Genomic DNA, 19,159 nt, shown 5'->3' on the forward strand with positions numbered 1-19,159 from the left:
CGTAGAAAACGCATGTAATTAAGGCAATAATTATTATTGTTTAATTTAATATATATATATAAAGAATTAATAGCTTGCACCTTCGTGTGAAGTTTTCGTTCGTGGGTTTAATTTAATTTTTTTTTTTTTTTACAGAAGAAAAAAAAAAAACAGTTGCTAGGATACGATGCAACATATAACGTTACAGGCGGTTTTTAGATCAATATTTTATAGAGCAGCTTTCAGATGCCAGGGGGAGAAATGAGGCATTTAGAGAACATCAGAGTAAACGCTTTACTTTTTCAGTAGTAAATGGAAATTTCATCAATATTTTATCCGTTACTGTACATTATTCGTAATCTTTTTTTCTTTTTGGTTTCTCAGCCTCCAAGATCACGGGTGCTGTTATGGTAAGTCCCCCAATTATGAAGGTAAATCCAGTTCAGTTTGCGCATATTCAGACACAAACATCCTAAAACTCTTGTTGATTGCATTTCTAGGGTTGATCTGAAACACAGTGACATGGAAGAGATTGAGAAGAGCAATTCCATACCAGAGATCGAAAGGTTTGACTTTATACTATAAACTTTATGTTGCCTAACGAAGATTGTTTTTGTTTGTTTGTTTGTTTTTTTAAACATTCCATCCTAATTTGTTAGTTTTAAACAGTCCATCATGTATAAATTGTAAATAAATAATAATTGATGCATGATGTTCAGGAAATTGCAGGTTTTACATGAATGCACATTGTCTGCTTCTCTCTAGGATTTTGTGCCGTGCCTTATTGGCTTCAGATGTGGCTCAGCCAAAACAGAGAGTACTACTGGAGCTGTACACAAATCATGTGTTGTTCTGCAAAGAGCAACATTTTAACAGGGAACAAACTTCTGTACTTATTTCTATTATCAAAAACGTACATCAGTTTAACACAGGTAATGCACCCATAGTACTCGTAACTTGCTTAATAAAGTGTTGACTGTATAGAAATTTGTACAAGAAAATATAAACACGCTTTCTTGTAAACCTTTCAGAAACGCCCCTCAATAACACAGATCACTGTTTGACCTACTGCAGTGAACTTCTGCTTTGCCATTCAGTCAGGGTATGAACATACACTACTGTTCAAACATTTGTGGTCAGTAAGATTTAGTTTGAAATTAATACTTCTATTCAGGAAGGATGTATTTTAATCAAATTGATCCAAAATGACAGTAAAAACATCTATAATGTTACCAAGCATTCTGTTTCAAATAAATACTATTCACATTTAATCAAATAATCCTGAAATAATATCTGTTAAGCATATTAAGCAGCATCACCATTTTTAACATTGATAATACTAATAATGTTTCTTGGGCACCAAATCAGCATATTAGAATAATTTCTGAAAGATCATGTGAAAGCGAAGACTGATGTAAAATTCAGTTTTACCATCTTATGAATAAATGACATTTTAAAGTCAGTTAAAAACAGTTATTTTAAATTGTAATAATATTTCACAATATTGCTGTTTTTTTGTTGTTGTTTTTTACTGTATTTTGAACAAACAAAAGCATAAAATATACCTTTCAAAAACATTTACAAAATTGTACATACCTCAAAGTTTTGAACAGTAGTGTAGATCTTATATCTGCATAGACGTACATTTTGGAATCCTCACATAACAAACATTTTTGTGCTCAAACCTCTTTTGTTCTTTTCCCCATTAAACACAGAGGCCTCCTTTCAGTATTGACCTTTTCAGCTCGGAGCAAGTGACACAAATTTTGTCCTATTTCATCAACACATATATGAGACATTATTTTTTCTACAAATATATTTTTACCCCAGAGGTATGTATGAGGCTGTGAATTTGTCAGGCCAAATACTGTACGTAAATTAAGTATTAATTTATGTTAACAGGAAAAGTAATGATGACCTTTATGACCACTTTCTCTTGCATGGTAAAGGTACAGCTGGATATATCTTTGTCATATATTGGAATACCTGAGGATACAGATATAGAGGAAACTGCCCAAACTGGTACAGTAATGCACATCTGATGAAATAAAATATACCTATAGCATACAACTGAGGACTGAAAGCATATACAGTCAATTGTTGTTTAAAGAAAGTGTTGCAGATGGCAAAAGAGAAACTGAGAGGGAGACAGAACTGGATGGAGAAGTTCAACAAAGTGCTGCACTGGAAATGACAGCTACAGAGACAGACAGCCTCGAACAAGGTACTAATATATTAAAGTTCATCAGCAGGTTCACAACAGGTTTAATTTAATTTTAAGTAAATAAGACAACTCCAAAAACAAATTTGCAAGCTTGCACAAGGCATTAGCTCTAAAATATATTTTTGTTAATACAAATCAACGAATAAGTTCATCCAACTCCAATTTGACAAATTATTTTTAATGAAAAATGTTATAATTAATGCTTTTATTTTAATTTATTTGTTTTTAAAACAGAATAGAATTAAATCTGAAATACAATTAGCAAATTTTAAATTAAATTATTATATGTGCATGCCCAATTTCCACAAAACACAAAAACATTATTTATATTTTTTTAGAATTTATTTTAGTAATTTAGAAAACCTGTAAAGACAATGGAAGAGATTTTTAAAAACGTGATTACATATTATTGAATGCCAGACCGCATGCTTTAATATGTAATAATCACTACATACCACAAATAAAACAAATGTATGTGCTTATGTTTATATTATGTTTTTTTTTTCCCTCGCACAAGGGTCTTCTCCAAAGTCTGAGCTAAGGACCATCGTTCAAAAGGAAGTGAGGGATGAAGTGATGCGTTTGACTGCTCAGCTACAACAACGGCTCCAGGACAGTGCTGATCAGCTAAATAATGCCATTAGTAAACTGGAGACCAACATTCAAGTTAAGAAGTAAGAAAATATGTCCCACTTCTTTAGTTTTGGAAACCACTCATTTAAAAAAATATTATTCATATATGTATACCTGTTTAGAATTAGTACAGTACCTTGATGATAAATGGATAATGTCTGATCGACTGTGATAAGAAACAAGTGGTACACGTAACTGTAATGCTATGTTTCAAGTATGTTATCCTTTGTATCGAAAGTCTTAAAGTCCACTCCACATTGTTAAATATTCCCTGTGCATCTATGGTTTAGTCTTCAACAACCTGGAATTGTTTTTTCGAAGCATAAGAATGATAATAAATTCAAATACAATCTGCTTTGTGTCAAAAACTGTCAAAGGCTAGAGAGCTTGAATAGGAGACAAGCTCTGTTAGATAATTGTGAATACAAGGTTGTTTTTTAGTTTTTTTGGTCTATATAATAAGAAATATCAGACGATAACACCAATAAGTATGTGACAAAACTATAAATTTTAAAAACGTTTAGAAACAAAAATATGACCTTTAGTTTTCAAGGTCTTCAAGGCCCAATAGAATGATTTTAGCCGTGTTCTGGAATAGAGCAGCTCGGTTCTGTTGCTCCCCTTTCTTGACCCAGTGTCCATATATGCGGAAAGCACAGCCGTCGATCAGCTTGCGCACACCGCGGATGGAATAAGGGTCTCTTGCTAGGAGCTCCTTTGTTAATGGTCTGGCTCGGTAGTAGCGGCACTGCATTCGTATACAAGCTAACACGGTCAAGATCAGGGCCTGAAAATGCAAACAACAATTTTGAATTAGTTTCTGTAGTGTGCAAAAAAACAAAAACATTAAAAAAAAAAGCTATTTTTTATATTTAGATCATTATTAGTAATTTAGAAAATCCTGTAAAGACAAGTGGAAACAATTTGGTAACACTTTAGAATGATGGTCAGTCATTAATCATACGCTACTTTCGAAAAGTTTGGGGTCGGTATGATTTTTAAAAAAGAAATTAATACTTTTATTCAGCAAGGATGCATTCAATTGTTCAAAAGTGACAATAAAACATTTATAATGTTAGAAAAGATTTCTATTTCAAATAAATGCTGTTCTGATGAATTTTCTCTCATCAAAGAATCCTGAGAAAAGTGATTTTTTTTTTTTTTACAAAAATATGTTTTTCAACATTGATAATAATTTAAAAAAAAAAGTGTTTCTTGAGCACCAAGATGGCTGCTGAAAATTTTAATTACATTTTAAAGCATTAAACAGTTATTTGATGACATCACATTTCACAATACTACTCTGCTACTGTAATTTCCTAAATAAATGCAGTCTTGGTGAGAATAAGAGACTTCTTTCAAAAACAGCAAAAAATCTTTCCAACACCAAAATTTGAATGGTAGTTTATATTAATGAAAAACAAAACAAAAACAAACACAGACCTTAAATGTCTTCCTGGGGCTAAAGAGCTGCACATCCTCCTTTTGGTACTGACGGAAGAAAGGATGAGCTAAAGCTTGCTCAGCTGTTAGACGAAGTGTAGGTTCCACCACTAAAAGCCTGGAGATCTAAGTGTATTTAAGCAGAGGTGGACAGTAATGAAGTACATTTGCTTGAGTATTGTACTTAAGTACACTTAGGTGGGTAGGGTTGTTAAATAAAATAGTTTTTTTTTTGTCAACTCGTTTAATTTCTAACATTCTACATTTCAGTTTTTAACATTCTAAAAGCTCTTTACTCCAAAGATACTACAGGCTTGTCAGTGTATTCAGGTGCAATATATTGTAAGTTGCTTCAGAGGCATAAGGTATTGCAAGTATTACATACAATAATAATAAAACAGTGGAGTTGTGTACTTTGTCCGCCTCTGTGTTTAAGAGAATGCACATATGGTTACATTTCTCAATGCTAGCAGTTCGCCCATATACTACAGGCTAAGAGAATGCTAAGAGAATCTCACCAAGTCTTTGACGGTGTCTGACCGGTCATCCCACTCTGGAGAGCTAAACTGGTACCGGCCTTCCATGATCAGTCTCAGCATCAGCAGCTGTTTGCGATGCCAGAATGGTGGAGAACCAGCAAGAAGCGTGAACATGATCACACCACAAGCCCACCTGTGGAAAAACATGGAGAAAATGATGAACCAACTGCAGTACAAAGCTTTTGAAACCCAAAGAAAAGTTTATTAAACTCAACCTATTTACTCACAGGTCAACCTCTTTCCCATATCCCTCATGTGTCTCATCCATGGAGCACTTCAGAATCTCTGGTGCCAGATATCCTGGTGTTCCACACAACTCTAACAAAGGAAAATGACAAAGACAAGTGTAAAAACTGGTTTTGATTTGCCGCTGTGGAAGGACAGGGTTGATTTTCTCACCTCTTAGTTTTTCATCAGGCCCCAGCTGGACTGAGAAGCCAAAGTCAGAAAGTTTGATGTGTCCCTGGTTGTCCAGCAGAATATTTTCAGGTTTGAGGTCACGATGTACAATATTTAGAGAATGTAGATACTGGACAGCCTCCAGAAGAGCACGCATCATACTCCTAAAAGCAAGAAGAGTTTTGCAAGAAATATTTGTGGATAATTATGATATGTGGAGGAGAATTTGCTACCATACAAACTTGAAGCAAGATCTGAGAATAAATTGAAACCTCACCTGGTTTCCTTTTCACTGAGAGTGACTTTTTCAGTCAAGTAATCGAATAGCTCTCCTCTCCTCATGCTGTATGAAAAGATGTGTGTGTGTGAAATTACAGCATATACACTACTGTTTAAAAGTTTGGGCTTGCTAAGATTATGCTTACCAAGGCTGCATTTATTTGATCAAAAATACAGTAAAAACATTTAAATATAGTTAAATATTATTGCAATTTAGAATAACAATTTTCTAGTTTAATATATTTAAAAATGTTATTTATTTTTATGATGGCAAAGCTTAATTTTCAGCAGCCATTACTCCAGTCTTCAGTATCACATGATCCTTCAGAAATCATTCTGTTGTAATTTTTCTTCAGGATTCTTCTTCAGAAGCTCATAAAACATTTATTTAAAATACAAATCTTTTGTAACATTGTAATTGTTTTTACTGTCACTTTTGATCAATTGAATGCATCCTTAATGAATAAAAATATTAATTTCCTTTTATTTCTTTAATAAAAAAAAAAATCTTACTGACCCCAAACTTTTCATAATAATATAACATAATATAATATAGATACTTACAGGTCAAATACCAAAAATATGAAGGTTGTTGATTCATAAGAATCAATAAGTGTGACTGAAAAAGGAGCACAGATAAGGTCAGCCACTATTCAGAAAGTTTTGAACAGATGTTTAAACATTAGCAGTATATTTCAGACTCACTGATGGACGGGTGGCCCTTCACCACATTGAGCACATGGATCTCCTTCAGTGTGGAGCTCTTCACCTCCTCTAACTGCTGTTCTGTCATTTTCTCTGCAGTGATCTCAATGATCTTCACGGCAAACTCCTGCCCAGTGTGTTTGTGTACACATCTGCGCACCACACTGCTCACACCTCTGCACAGGGAACAGTTCAGTTACAAGACATCTCAATAAATGACATCAAAACACTTGTTGAATCGAACAAATACTCACCTGCCAATCACCTCTTTGGGATCATACTTTTGATAAAACTCTTTCGCCCCGACCCAGTCAGGCAGTTCATCTCCAAGAATGATATCGCGAGTCATACTGATAACCTAAACCAGATTCATTTATTTACTTTGATTTGAATCAGTGAAGAGAAGGTATGCATGTTTACTTCTTGTGTCTTTCACATCTTGATTGCCCAATCAATCAGTCGTGCTTGTGCTATCATATTCCTCTAATGCACAACGTCCCACTACACTCTACAGATCTTTAAAGGCCATTTCAAGGTGATATTACATCTAAACCACCACAGTTGTTTACCTGAAGCTGAATAATTCTCTCTCATTGCCCATTTTAATGGCAACAAAAATTCAACGTGATCTGAAAGCAGTGAAGCACATTTTTTTAATTTTCTTTAGTTTATCTTAAAAAAAAAAAAAAAAAAAAAAAAAAAAATCCTTTGGGAGTTTCCATTAAGATCTACTAAATATTTATTATTAATTATTAGATCTAAAATATTTATTCAGCAATATTTGTATTGCTATTACTATTAATATAATAATACATATTAATTGCTAATATTAATATTTGTAGTAATATCTTAATAGCACGTTATTTTACATGTTCGTAATAAATGTTTTAAATTAGTTGCTATAACGAACACATACCATAAGTTAATTGATATAACGGACATGCTTTCCCAGTTGACATTTATTTACATCACAACCCTAAAAACATAGGGGACTACAGCGGACAAATGTGTACCCCTCTGAAAATACTTTTTTTTTTAAAAGAAGTAATAGTATATATAGTAATATTTTGTTCTGAAGCAAAAAGAAACTGTTATTTATAATGATTTAATTATTTAATAATTCATGCATCGAAAGGTTAAACCACATGCTTGCAGACTGATAAGCGTAATAGACACTTGCTTACATGAAATAACAGCACAGAATAGCAATAACTGAAAACAAACAGTGACAGTCTGTTCTGAGAAATGAGCTGTTGCGATCAATGACCTCGTATGCTGTTCCTGTCCCAACCCCGAAAAGCCGAAAGTGTACTCACAACCACTTCCACAAAATCAACCGAAGTGCACAGTCATCTGGCGGCTCCGTGTTTTCAACTGTCCGACTGAAAACATGTATTTGAAGCCACTGTCAATACTGCCATAGCACTGCGGAAAACTTTTGTACGGCTCCTGGGAAATGTCAACAACACCCTACTCGACTCATCTCGCACTTCTCTGTCTTGAAAAGAACAGATGCTGTACTGTCATTGTTCATCACTGCCACCTACAGGATGGAGCGGGTACTAGCGCAACCCTCGCTGCAGCCTGGATGTTTGCGCATGCGCAGTATTGGATTTTCATGCGCATGCGCAAAGTGGGGCTGTCATTAAAGCTAGTATTAAATGTAAATTAAACTGTAATTCCGGGATATATAGGTGTGTTTCATAGGCTTACACTTATAGTATACTGTGATTTTAAACCAGTAGTTCAGGCTATTCAAACTTTATTTAAGCAAGGATGGCGTAGTTTTGAATGAACGAGTTTATTTTTTATTTTTTATTCGTTTTGGAAATACACTAATTCCAATTTTGTTTGTTCTTCATGGAAAAAAAATGGGTTCTATTGTCTTTATTTTTCCATAATAGTCTTATAGTTCTGTAAATAATTCGTTCATGAATCAAATATAATTTTTTTTTCTCGCTCTCTGCTATATAGGCCTACGTGACAGAGTATAAAAGTTATAGGCCTACTAAAATATGCGGACATCTTTTTTATACAGCATAAAAATAAAAAGAAGAAAAACAATTCTGTCAGTCGGGGTTCCGTTAGCCAATAGACCCGTTATACCGGGTTTTTACAGTCAATCCTATGTCCAACAAATAAATACACACACGATCGGGGACAAGGTATATTAACACAAAGATGACCATTTCTATATTTGTGTGTGTTATTCATATTCAAGTTAAATCCCTGGAGATAGATAGACCTAATGGCTAAAGACATAGCCTACCATCCATTCCGTTACGAGAGAGCTCTCTCTCTCTCTCTCTCTCTCTCTCTCTATGGAGACTTTTTTTGAGTGTTTTGTATCAGACGATGTGTGAAAAGCAACTAATAAAACACTTATTTTACCTGACTGAGGCGTTATAATTAGCGAGGTAAAGTCTTAATATAAATTTAATGGGTTTATTATTATTATTATTATTATTAGCCTATTGAAAATGTTTGTAATTAATAGCTAGCTATATTAGAATAATATAAAATCTAAATAAACAAAATGGATCGGCATTAATTTAATATCCCCAATTAAATTTAAATAAACATGACTGATACAATCAAAAAAGACATTTAGTATATCTGTATATCTTTATAATTAGCTATTTACAGTGCAACGTCTGCATACGAAGAGTTCATTTGCAAAAACAGATAACTCCGTTTTTAACAATTCTCAGAAATCATGTTTCTTCATTGTGCATTCCAATTAATCTCAATCAAACTGCAGTTGGGTTATTTTGACTAGGTTAAAAAATAACTAAAAATAAAACAGCTAATTAACACAACAAAACACAATAAAAACATAATAACATAATAAAAAACATGATTTATCTGTTTTTGCAAATAAACTCTTCATATCATGTTACAGTGCTTATTGTATCCTTATAATAATGGATACAGCACCGATGTGGGCATCCTGGCGATAACATATGAAATGAAAATAAATAAATAAAATTTTGAAGTCGCCAGTAAAGACAAAAACATTGTGGATGAATTTAGACATTAAAGTTTTTACCTTGTAATGTAATGTAGGTCAAAAACCCTTGCTATATGTACTGCGTTAGACTTCACTTAGACTAAGTCAGTCGCTTTGGATAAAAGCGTCTGCAAAATGATTAAATGTAAATAATAATATGACTTTATTCGAGACCTATACAGCGCATGCGCGTAAAACATCCACTGGATATAGTCCAGTACGTCATCGTGCTACAGGCTGCAGAGAGGACCTCTTGTCTGGTTTACCAAAGGAAATTTAACATGATGTGGCAAAAGATATAGAGTAGAAAAAAAAAAAAATTACATATAAAACATGAATTAATTTTGAAAAATATGGTCAGACTCCAGTCAAATCAGCCTAATAAAAGCTGTTTTATTTTACATAAAGTTGGTCACTTCATGGGGCCCGTCATGCTGAGATCCCATGACCAGCTGAATACAACTTATAGTGCATTCAAGTCCACCTAGGAAGATTGTATTTATGAGTTGGTAAGTCGTAAATACGATGTCAGCTGCTTTCTAAACACATTGGTCAATTGAAAATGCAGATGCTCTTAACTAAATAGAACTATTGATAGATAATTAATGCAAAATCAGTAACAGCTGAAGGAAATACACGAATTAAAATAATCAATAAATGAAATATTAATTAATTAAATTAAATAATAATTGATATAAACAGCAGCAAGATATAAACAGTGCCAATCAAAGTACAAAGCCCATCTTCTGATGGGATGGACAGATTGGGTCTTTGTTTCTAGACATTGAAACTTGATACTGGCAACAATTAAGCTTCAATGCTGCATAATTCACATGGAAGCATGTGTCAAGAGTTGCATGGCAGTGTATGGCTGTTTTAAGTGTGAAGCCCACATTTTCACACATTTCCTTCTGAAATTCATGAAAGGAAGCTAGAGCATCTGCAAAAGCAGCACAGATGCCGCATCTCTGCTGTGTAAAGATGGCTCATGCTTTGTTGAAGCAACATGGGAGAGAAAGGACTAAGAGGAGAGGAGGATTTCAGTGGAGAAAGTAATAGATATTAGTCTGTAAGACCAGTATTGCGTAACACCAATCATAATTCCATCCTCCAGAATATCTAATAAAGCAAATCTACTTTTATGATGAAAGAAACCATAGAGATAATTACACCGGAAGTCAGCGTTTTGTCTCCTTTCTAATACGGAAGTGGGCGTGAATAACAGCCACATTCAGCAGCATCACAGCACAGTAGACGTCTGTAATTAATCACAGCAACCCATTCATTTCGGATTTAAATACATGCAGATCAGCTTTATTTCATCTTTATCTCAGCGAGATACAAGTAAGTGCGTTTGTCTCGGCGTGCCGCCGATTTACGGGCTCGTGCACGTAGTGTTTGTTGTGGTAAAATCGCAGCGATCAAACGTGCTGCGGCAAGGATGCAAGATGTTTTGACCACAGCAGACATCGAATAGCGTGCTTGCGCTCTCTAAAACATGGAGGAACAAAATACAGTAAAACAGCGGCGTCCTGCTTTATCCATCTCATCGAGCACAGCACGTGAGGCATGCAATGCATTTATTCAGAATGGGGTTTGTCGCGCGAGCTGGCCTGCCTTCGCAAATGCACAACAGTCCTAGTGTTTGTCATATTATGCATGCAGATGTGTAGTACAGCTGCATCCCTTAGGTAAACCAACACACGTTCAGATGAAATGATGAGTGTAGTGTGCTTACGAAATTTGTGATCGATATATATCATAGAAAATATTTATTTATTGTTTTTTTTTATATCTGTATTTATAAGGATCTAAATATATTTCCAGCTGTTAAGAGCCCTTGGAAATATGAGCCAAACGTCAGAGCCTTCAGCCGATGCTGCTGTGACTGAAGGTTTGGATTTTTTTTTTTTGTATTAGTTTGCAATGGAAACAAACAAAATTCGTCAAAATACCATAGTTACAGTTATTATTTGCTATAAAACCATAGTAAATTGATATGACATCTCATCTCATCCGAACTTATAAGAAACGTTCGTAATCTTTTTGTTTAAAGGGATAGTACACATGTTATCAGTGCTGCGTAGATTACTTGAAATTGTTCGTTACTGACTACAGATTACCTGAATATAATGTAGTCTTATTACTTTTTGGTTATTTTTAGATTACTTTTGACCTATCTCGTTTGTCACATATATTTGAATAGGACTGTTTTGTACCATGTTGAAGAAAAAAAAAAAAAAATCATATACACACGTGGTCAGAATTGTTGGTACCCTTGGTAAATATGATCAAAGAAGGCTGTGAAAATAAATGTGCATTGTTAATCCTTTTGATCTTTTATTTAAAAAAAAAAAAAAAATCACAAAAACCTAAGCTTTCATTGGAGAATAAGAATTTAAAATGGGGGGAAATATCATTATGAAATAAAGTTTTTTTTTTTTTTTTTTTCTCAAATACATGTTGGACACAATTACTGGTACCCCTAGAAATTCTTATGAGTAAAATATCTCTATTTAGTATATTCCCATTCATATTCACAATTTTGAGCACACCAGGGTGATTATGAACATGAAATTATCCAGCCATGGCTTCCTGTTTCACAGAAATATAAATAAGAGGGAAAACAAAGCCCGAATTCCAAATTAATCATCCATCACAATGAGAAAAACCAAAGAATATATTTCTGATGTGCAGCAAAAGATAACTGAGCTTCACAAATTAGTGAAGTGGCTTTAAGAAAAGAGCTAGAGCAGTGAAAATTCCCATTTCCATCATCAGGGCAATAATTAAGAAGTTCAATCAACATAAAATGTTACGGATCTGCCTGGAAGAGGACATGTCTATATCATCCTAATGCACGGTGAGAAGGTTAGTTTGAGTGGCTAAAGACTCTCCAAGGATCACAGCAGGGGCCTGTACCATGAAGCCAGTTTAGCTGGCTAGCCAGGTAAGTTTCAGTTTAGGTTGCACCGACTCTGGAGTTTTAGGTACCATGAAAGTGGTTTGGCTTTTAGCAGCGTTCATCGCCATAGTAACACGCTCCACAGCTAACCTGCTCCGGGGCAGGTTATGGTCTGGTTTAGAGATCTCAAACTGAAATTTGACCAATCAGCTTCAAGCGAAGTGACACGTCTCTGACGCAATAAAGCCACTCCTCCAGTTTCTCTTACTCCAAATTAAAGGACGCTACATAGTAAAACATTTTTAAAGATAAAATTATCTGATTTTTAGAGATTTTAATCCATTACACACGCCAGCTTAGTTTAATAGTAATTATTAAGCTTTTATTTTAAATTAATATAAACATATAGATAATATGCAATATAAATAAGTTTTAGAATCAATAGCTGTAAACATGACTACATATGAGTTTAGATTTTTAAGTGTTTTTATACCTATAAATATTATAAACTCTATAAACTAACTTTACAAATTTTAATTGCACTTATGGTAAGATGTTCTCTTTAAGTTTTCCTCTTTCATGGATAGATCGTTTCATCTTGCTGTGTAAATTTTTTAATTCTTCATATTGTTCAATCTTTTAATCTTTGCTAGTGAATCACATTGACTCTCTCACGAGAAGTGAATCACAGTTTCAAGGCATGTGATTGGCTGCTCATTACTGATGTCACACATTCATGTGCACGCGCTCGATTAACTCAGGAACTCAAGTTGATGATCAGCTTCATGGTACCAACAAAGCTGGATTGGACTGGTTTGGTTTTGTCAACTCAAATGAATCCTGTAACCCTGAGTTTGTTCAGCCACCATCATGGTACAGGCCCCTGGAGAATTGCAAAAAAAGGTTGAGTTTCGGGGTCAGAAAACCTTAAAAAAAAAATTATTAAACAGCACCTACATCACCACATGTTGTTTGGGAGGGCTTACAAGAAAAGAAATCAATAAAAGAAAATGCTTTCACCAAAAAACAAACTCCAGCATATTCAGTTATCAGACACGACTGGAACTTCAAATGGGACTGGCTTCTATGGACAGATGAAACTAAAAAATGAGCTTTTTAGCAGCAAACACTCAAGATGGGTTTGGTGAACACAGGGATAAAAAAGTACCCCATGTGTACAATGAAATAAACTGCTGTATTTTTGATGTTGTGGGCCTATATTTCTGCTGGAGGTCCTCGACATCTTGTTTAGACACATGGCATCATGGATTCTATCAAATACCAACAGATAAAAAAAATCAAAAAGTGACTGACTCTGTTAGAAATCTTATAATGGGCCATGTTTGGATCTTCCAACCGTACAATAATCCAAAAACAAACCTTAAAAACAACACAAAACCAAGCTTCTGCTATGACCATTCCAGTCCTCTGACCTGAACCCTATAGAAAATGAGTGGAGTGAACTGAAGAGAAGAAGCACCAACATGGAGCAGCTGGGAATCTAAAGGGTCTGGAGTGATTCTGGATGAAGGAATGGTCTCTGATCTCTTGTCAGGTGTTCTCTAACCTCATCAGGCATAATAGGAGAAAATGTAGAGCTGTTAAACTGGCAAATGGAGGTTTCAAAAAGTATTGAATAAAAGGGTGCCATTAATTGTGGCCAATGTGAATTAGAGAAAAACATTTATTTCAAAATGATATTTCCCCCCATTTTAAATTCTTATTCTCCAATGAAAGGTTAGATTTTAGTGATTTTTTTTTAATAAAAGATCAAAAGGATTAACAATGCAGATTTATTTCCACAGCCTTTGATCATATTTACCAAGGGTACCAACAATTCTGACCATGTATGTATATATGAATTGAACATCAAGGTTTACCAAACTGACGTTTGTGAAGTAACTGCAAGGGGTTTGTGAGCTGATGAAAAGCTAATTTATTGAAGAATCAAAATGTAAATTTAAAGAAATACTATAAAAATTTATAAAAAAGATACTGTAACATTAAAAATAGAAATATTTTATATTTATTTACCTGCATCACAGTGTGATGACCATTGACTGACTGACATCAGAAAACTGATTGAAATATTAATATATTAGATATTAATATTATTAATAAATATTAATAATATTAACTTTAAATCAACGGGGGGGGGGGGGGGTCTATTTAAATATTTTATGTCAAAGTAATGAGTGAATAATATGTAATCATGTAATTCATAAAAACAGTAATTTAAATTTGATTATAAGCTTTTTAATCAGTTTTTGGAGTCTGATTATGTAATCCAAATTACATGTAACTACCCAGCACTGCCCATTATTTATTCACCCTCATGTTGTTTCAAACTTATACGGCTTATTTTCTTCTGTGGAACGCAAAATGAGTTGTTATGGAGGACGACAGCCGCCTTCATTTTTATTGTATGGAAAAATATTACATGAAAGCGAATGTGGACAGCCTCTAACTTTCTTCCTAACATCACATTTTGTGTGTAAATAATGTCTGAAGTTTTATTTTGAGTGAACTGTCCCTTTTATCTGTTATGGCAGTAGCTGCTGGTATCAAGTTACCCATATTTTGCGGTAGAAACAACGGCTGTAACTGTGGTATTTTGACATAAACTGTGGTAAATGATTTAGGTCAACTTGTATGTTTATTTATGTATTTTCCACCCACCATTCATGTATCCAGCTCCAGTTACTCAATCTGAAACCAAGCAATCAACAGCAGGGAAGAAACAGAACAAAAAGAAAGTGGAAGAAGTGGTGGAGGAAGAAGAAGAGGAGTATGTTGTGGAGAAAGTCCTGGATCGGCGTGTGGTGAAGGGAAGAGTGGAGTATCTCCTCAAGTGGAAAGGCTTTTCTGAGTGAGCAGCCGCAGTTGGATTTCAACTTGATTTTGTGTGAAAAACCTGGTGTTTATTTATTTATTTATTTATTTTCCTCAGCGAGGACAACACCTGGGAACCAGAGGAAAACCTAGACTGTCCTGACCTCATAGCAGAATTCCTTAAGTCACAGAAATCGGCTGAATCTGGAGGCAAGAGGCGGGCCGAGTCCGACGGAGATGGAAAGGAGACCAAAAAGCGCAAGGATGAGGTAAGAGCCACGAAGATCTGAGAATCTGAGATGTCTACATCATTCCATGTCTGTAAGCTGGTCAGGAAGTGTCTTTAAAACATTAGAAAACCAAAAGAGATTGAATGGGCTAAACAGTGTCTTACATGCCATCTCTCTTAATTTAGCCTGAGAAACTCAGAGGTTTTGCACGTGGTTTGGATCCTGAGAGGATTATTGGTGCTACAGACTCAAGTGGAGAACTCATGTTCCTCATGAAATGGTTTGTATGGAAATTGTTACCCGTAAAAAAAAAAAAAAAAAAAAGTTTTGGATTAGAGAGACAGTTCCTGAGCAGCATTAGGAGAGACTGGAGGCAATTGTAATTGTAACACACTAAATTTCAAACCACGTCTATGTAGTATATGCTCTGCATAAGGGGAAAAAAAGCATTATTTGTATCACTGTGAGTTTTTTTGTCTTTTGCTTTCTAAAGTTTTGATGCCTTCAAATTGAAACTAATATCTATCAACTGCTTAAAAGTTAAACTGGTAGCTACTATGCAACATTTTATCACTTCTCGGGTCGGTGTAATATTTAAAATGTGTAAGAAATGTTATTTTACAATTGTTTAAATGTTTGGGGTCAGTAACATTTATTTATTTTTGTTGAAAGAAATTAATACTTTTATTCAGCAGGAATTACTTGAATGGCAGTAAAGACATTTAATAATAATTCATTTTATTTAATGGCGCCTTTCTAAACACCCAAGGTCACCTTACAGCAAGCAAACTAGTAAAAACAGTAACAATAAATAAACAAGTCCTGCCAGCATTACAAAATTCAACAGCACAGCTGCATACATACATCATAAATACAATAAAGGCTTACAAGAGCAATAATAAGAGCAACATTTATAATGTTACAAAAAATTACTCTTTGAAATAAAGGCTTGTCTTCGAAACGTCCAATATTTTCAATATTGATAATAATAAGAAATGTTTCTTGAGCACCAAATCAGCATATTCAGATGATTTCTGAAAAATCATGTGATGCTGAAGACTGAAGTAATTGCTGCTGAAAATTCAGCTTTACCATCATAGGAATAAATTACATGATAAAAAGAATAAATTATATGATAACAATTTTCAAATGTTAAAATAGAATAGAAATGAAAATAGAAGACATAAAATTGAAAACATTTATATATTTATAAAAAAATATATGTATTTTTGATCAAATAAATGCTGCTTTGGTGTGCATAAGAGACTTCTTTTAAAAACATAAATACACAATACACAAGCAAACAGCATATTTAAGGTATACATAGTTTATGCGGCATACAAATTTATGCATTCCATGACCTTGCCATTACTACTTGCTGTATTTTTGCTATATTGCTGTAAAATGGTTTATTTTTCAAGCATTACAATTGCCCCCATTCACTGTTAAAGGGGTATTTCATCTAAAAATAAAAATTCTGTCATTTACTCACCTTCATGTTCTGTGGAACACAAAAGGAGGTATAGTGAGACATTCAGGCCATTTTTTTACAGGTTTGGAATGACATGAGGGTGATTAAATCATGACAGAATTTTCACTTTTAATGTGAACTATCCCTTTTAAGTGTGGCCACATAAGACTCCATTCACTTCCATTCATACGCATGTGAGCGCAAGAGAGTGGAAATGCAAGCTTCATCTACCTCTGGATACTAAAGTTCAAGTTTGGTGAACTCTGACCTGCACATTCATACAGCCTTATGATTTGCAGCGTTGAGGGAAAGCTTTTGAATGATTTATTATTTATTAAAAACAGATGAAATCATATTCTGTTCATTGCCAAGACCTACATTGTGAAATGTAGTCGTACCCTTCCAATCACATCCATAACGGGGACAATTGTAATGTCATTTAACATCTGATATAGAATTACAGTGTTATGATGTTTACAGTATATTAATATTAGACTTACTGGAGCTGTTATTTTTGGCACATATACCAAAAAATGGCTTGGTGTATTTTGAGTTGTCTGCAAGTTGAAGGAAATGTAAATGTTACAATTGCCCTCAGTTTTCTCTACTCAAGAAACCCATCTCGGATGAGAAATAGCCGATTAGTTGTTAATGTCTTCTTTTGTATTTTTATATTACAGGAAAAACTCTGATGAAGCCGATCTAGTACCAGCCAAGGAGGCGAATGTAAAGTGTCCACAAGTGGTCATCTCCTTTTACGAGGAACGTCTCACCTGGCATTCATACCCCACTGAAGAGGAAGAGAAGAAGGATGACAAAAACTAAACACACACACACACAAAAAAAAAAGATGTAAGGGACAGTCAATATCAGTCGTGGCCATTGATATGCTTGTTTTGTTCTTCATTTGTTTTTTTTAAGATGGCAAAGGAAAACTGTCAGAAACATTTGTAAAAAGCGACAGTATAAACTGTAATCTACATAGGTTTCAGCATATTTTAGTTTGGGCACTGTTGCCATAGATGAAGCAAATAGAACACTGCTGTCTCAGTGTGCTTGACAGGTGACTTTGCACATTTAATGTATTCTTCATGCTTTTTATTGACGGAAACATTCAGATCATGTTTTGAAGGAGAATCACAGTCTGATATTTATACATGTGAAATAGTGTTCTTTACATGTTAGAAATGTTGAACATTTCCCCCTTCCCTGTGTAGATTACAGTGTTTAGTCTATCATACTGGGTGGGTTTTCTTTGATGCTGTAGCTGTCTCAAAAAACGTCCTGATGTACTTCAAGATTCTTAATTTTATGTATATATAACTAATGTTAAAATATTACTGCCTTAACAGATTATTAAGAAAATGACAATTTTATACATCTGTCAATGCAGGTGGTCATTGAACGCAGGACTGCATCTAGGCCCATGGTAAAAAAGGTGTAAGATATAGGCCTTATTTGACGTTCGGAACTGGCTTTGATACGATTGGTTTTATAAAGACATGCCAGCAGCTGTTACTCTTCAGTGTTTGTTTGCCCATGACGTGTCTGGTCTCACCATAGGTGCTATTTGTGAGTCAGCCCCATTGGATATTAACAGTCTTTCTTGACATGGTCTTGACATTTGTGTTTGTAAATAGGTTTGCCATTTCCTTGCACATCAGTATCACTGTGTACAGTCAGCTGAAGATTGGTTTTTACTTTGATACTCATTGTCTTATTACTGTCACACAGAAAAGTAGAAGAACTGTAACATTTGTTCTCCTGTAGTACGTTTTTATGTTCTGAGCTTTAACGATTGTATGCTAGTTTTGTTTAACCATATTATTATTATTGCATATTATCAGAGCATTTGCCAATGAAATACCATTTTCAAAAATAAAAATCTTTGTTGTATTTGTGTCAAAAACTGTCATACTTATTTATGCTTATACTGTAAGGTCAATAGTTTTAATCTTGGTAAATCACTTATACTGGGAGTATCTTTTTTTTTCTTCTTCTTCAGATGAACCCCTTTGACATGAAATTACCCCCTCAAATTTGAAGTTAATATTTTAAGAATTTAAACATTTTCAAAACTGAGCATGTTCATTAGTCTCTGATATCAGTTAAAGGTCACATGGCATCCAGGTAAAAAAAAACGAAGAAAAAAATGTTTTTTTGTTTATTTTGTTTTTATTTTAAAATGATTTAATTTTGCATTTTTATTATACTACTATTTGAAAGTTTGGGGTTTTTCTTTCTTTCTTTTTTTTTTTTTTTAAAGAAATTAATACTTTTATTCTGCAAGGATGAACTAAATTGTCACAGTAAAGTATATATATTTTTCTTTACTCATTATAACCTCTTATAAAATATTATGCAGCACAAACATCTTCAGTATTGTTAATAAGAAATGTTTCTTGAGCACTCCTAGTGCACTACTAAAGGATAAAAAAAACTTATGAAGGACCATGTAACAAAACAATTATATTTTAAAATGTTACAATAATAAAAAAAATAAAACCACG

At 34.0% G+C, this 19,159-nt stretch overlaps 3 protein-coding genes across 10 annotated transcripts; 2 read left to right on the forward strand and 1 right to left on the reverse strand.

Annotated features, from left to right (window-relative positions):
• Positions 1-20: 20 nt before the first annotated feature.
• cfap119 (cilia and flagella associated protein 119) lies at positions 21-2,891 on the forward strand. Of its 3 annotated transcripts, XM_058793218.1 has the most exons (9): positions 21-264; positions 364-389; positions 480-545; positions 745-911; positions 1,011-1,081; positions 1,695-1,811; positions 1,929-2,001; positions 2,090-2,203; positions 2,721-2,891. In XM_058793218.1, the coding sequence occupies exons 1-9, from the start codon at positions 226-228 to the stop codon at positions 2,879-2,881; spliced, it is 834 nt and encodes a 277-aa protein (XP_058649201.1). In that variant the 5' UTR covers positions 21-225; the 3' UTR covers positions 2,882-2,891. The 3 variants fall into 3 exon arrangements, with proteins under 3 accessions (XP_058649201.1, XP_058649200.1, XP_058649202.1); XM_058793217.1 differs by having other exon boundaries at positions 253-389; XM_058793219.1 differs by having other exon boundaries at positions 253-389; positions 2,094-2,203; positions 2,721-2,857.
• A 2-nt stretch (positions 2,892-2,893) lies between these two features.
• On the reverse strand, positions 2,894-7,728 carry phkg2 (phosphorylase kinase, gamma 2 (testis)). 2 transcript variants are annotated; one of them, XM_058793216.1, is made up of 10 exons: positions 7,469-7,728; positions 6,456-6,559; positions 6,202-6,377; positions 6,061-6,115; positions 5,495-5,560; positions 5,218-5,381; positions 5,046-5,136; positions 4,798-4,951; positions 4,280-4,405; positions 2,894-3,623 (listed from the first exon to the last, which is right to left on the reverse strand). In XM_058793216.1, exons 2-10 carry the CDS (start codon positions 6,548-6,550, stop codon positions 3,378-3,380), a joined length of 1,173 nt encoding a protein of 390 aa, XP_058649199.1. In that variant the 5' UTR covers positions 6,551-6,559; positions 7,469-7,728; the 3' UTR covers positions 2,894-3,377. The 2 variants fall into 2 exon arrangements, with proteins under 2 accessions (XP_058649199.1, XP_058649198.1); XM_058793215.1 differs by having other exon boundaries at positions 7,518-7,726.
• Positions 7,729-10,414: 2,686 nt separating this feature from the next.
• cbx1b (chromobox homolog 1b (HP1 beta homolog Drosophila)) lies at positions 10,415-18,545 on the forward strand. Of its 5 annotated transcripts, none has more exons than XM_058793434.1 (6): positions 10,415-10,555; positions 11,039-11,105; positions 14,811-14,985; positions 15,067-15,217; positions 15,364-15,458; positions 17,330-18,545. In XM_058793434.1, the coding sequence occupies exons 2-6, from the start codon at positions 11,060-11,062 to the stop codon at positions 17,472-17,474; spliced, it is 612 nt and encodes a 203-aa protein (XP_058649417.1). In that variant the 5' UTR covers positions 10,415-10,555; positions 11,039-11,059; the 3' UTR covers positions 17,475-18,545. The 5 variants fall into 5 exon arrangements, with proteins under 5 accessions (XP_058649417.1, XP_058649420.1, XP_058649419.1 ...); XM_058793436.1 differs by having other exon boundaries at positions 10,430-10,902; positions 11,020-11,105; XM_058793435.1 differs by having other exon boundaries at positions 10,430-10,902.
• The last annotated feature ends 614 nt before the right edge of the window (positions 18,546-19,159 follow it).

Source organism: Onychostoma macrolepis, chromosome 12, assembly GCF_012432095.1.
Source record: "Onychostoma macrolepis isolate SWU-2019 chromosome 12, ASM1243209v1, whole genome shotgun sequence".
Classification (NCBI taxonomy): Eukaryota; Metazoa; Chordata; class Actinopteri; order Cypriniformes; family Cyprinidae; genus Onychostoma; species Onychostoma macrolepis.

Excerpts from the sequence above, each read along its gene's own strand:
- cfap119 (XM_058793217.1), top strand. The coding sequence starts at position 292 with ATGGAAATTTCATCAATATTTTATCCGTTACTGTACATTATTCGTAAT. Across the intron at positions 546-744 it reads TCCATACCAGAGATCGAAAG|GATTTTGTGCCGTGCCTTAT; the intron begins GTTTGACTTTAT and ends GCTTCTCTCTAG. Across the intron at positions 912-1,010 it reads CGTACATCAGTTTAACACAG|AAACGCCCCTCAATAACACA; the intron begins GTAATGCACCCA and ends TAAACCTTTCAG.
- phkg2 (XM_058793216.1), bottom strand. The coding sequence starts at position 6,550 with ATGACTCGCGATATCATTCTTGGAGATGAACTGCCTGACTGGGTCGGG. Across the intron at positions 5,561-6,060 it reads ATATTTTTGGTATTTGACCT|CATGAGGAGAGGAGAGCTAT; the intron begins GTAAGTATCTAT and ends CTTTTCATACAG. Across the intron at positions 4,406-4,797 it reads CAGACACCGTCAAAGACTTG|ATCTCCAGGCTTTTAGTGGT; the intron begins GTGAGATTCTCT and ends AAATACACTTAG.
- cbx1b (XM_058793434.1), top strand. The coding sequence starts at position 11,060 with ATGAGCCAAACGTCAGAGCCTTCAGCCGATGCTGCTGTGACTGAAG. Across the intron at positions 11,106-14,810 it reads CGATGCTGCTGTGACTGAAG|CTCCAGTTACTCAATCTGAA; the intron begins GTTTGGATTTTT and ends TCATGTATCCAG. Across the intron at positions 15,459-17,329 it reads CTCATGTTCCTCATGAAATG|GAAAAACTCTGATGAAGCCG; the intron begins GTTTGTATGGAA and ends TTTATATTACAG.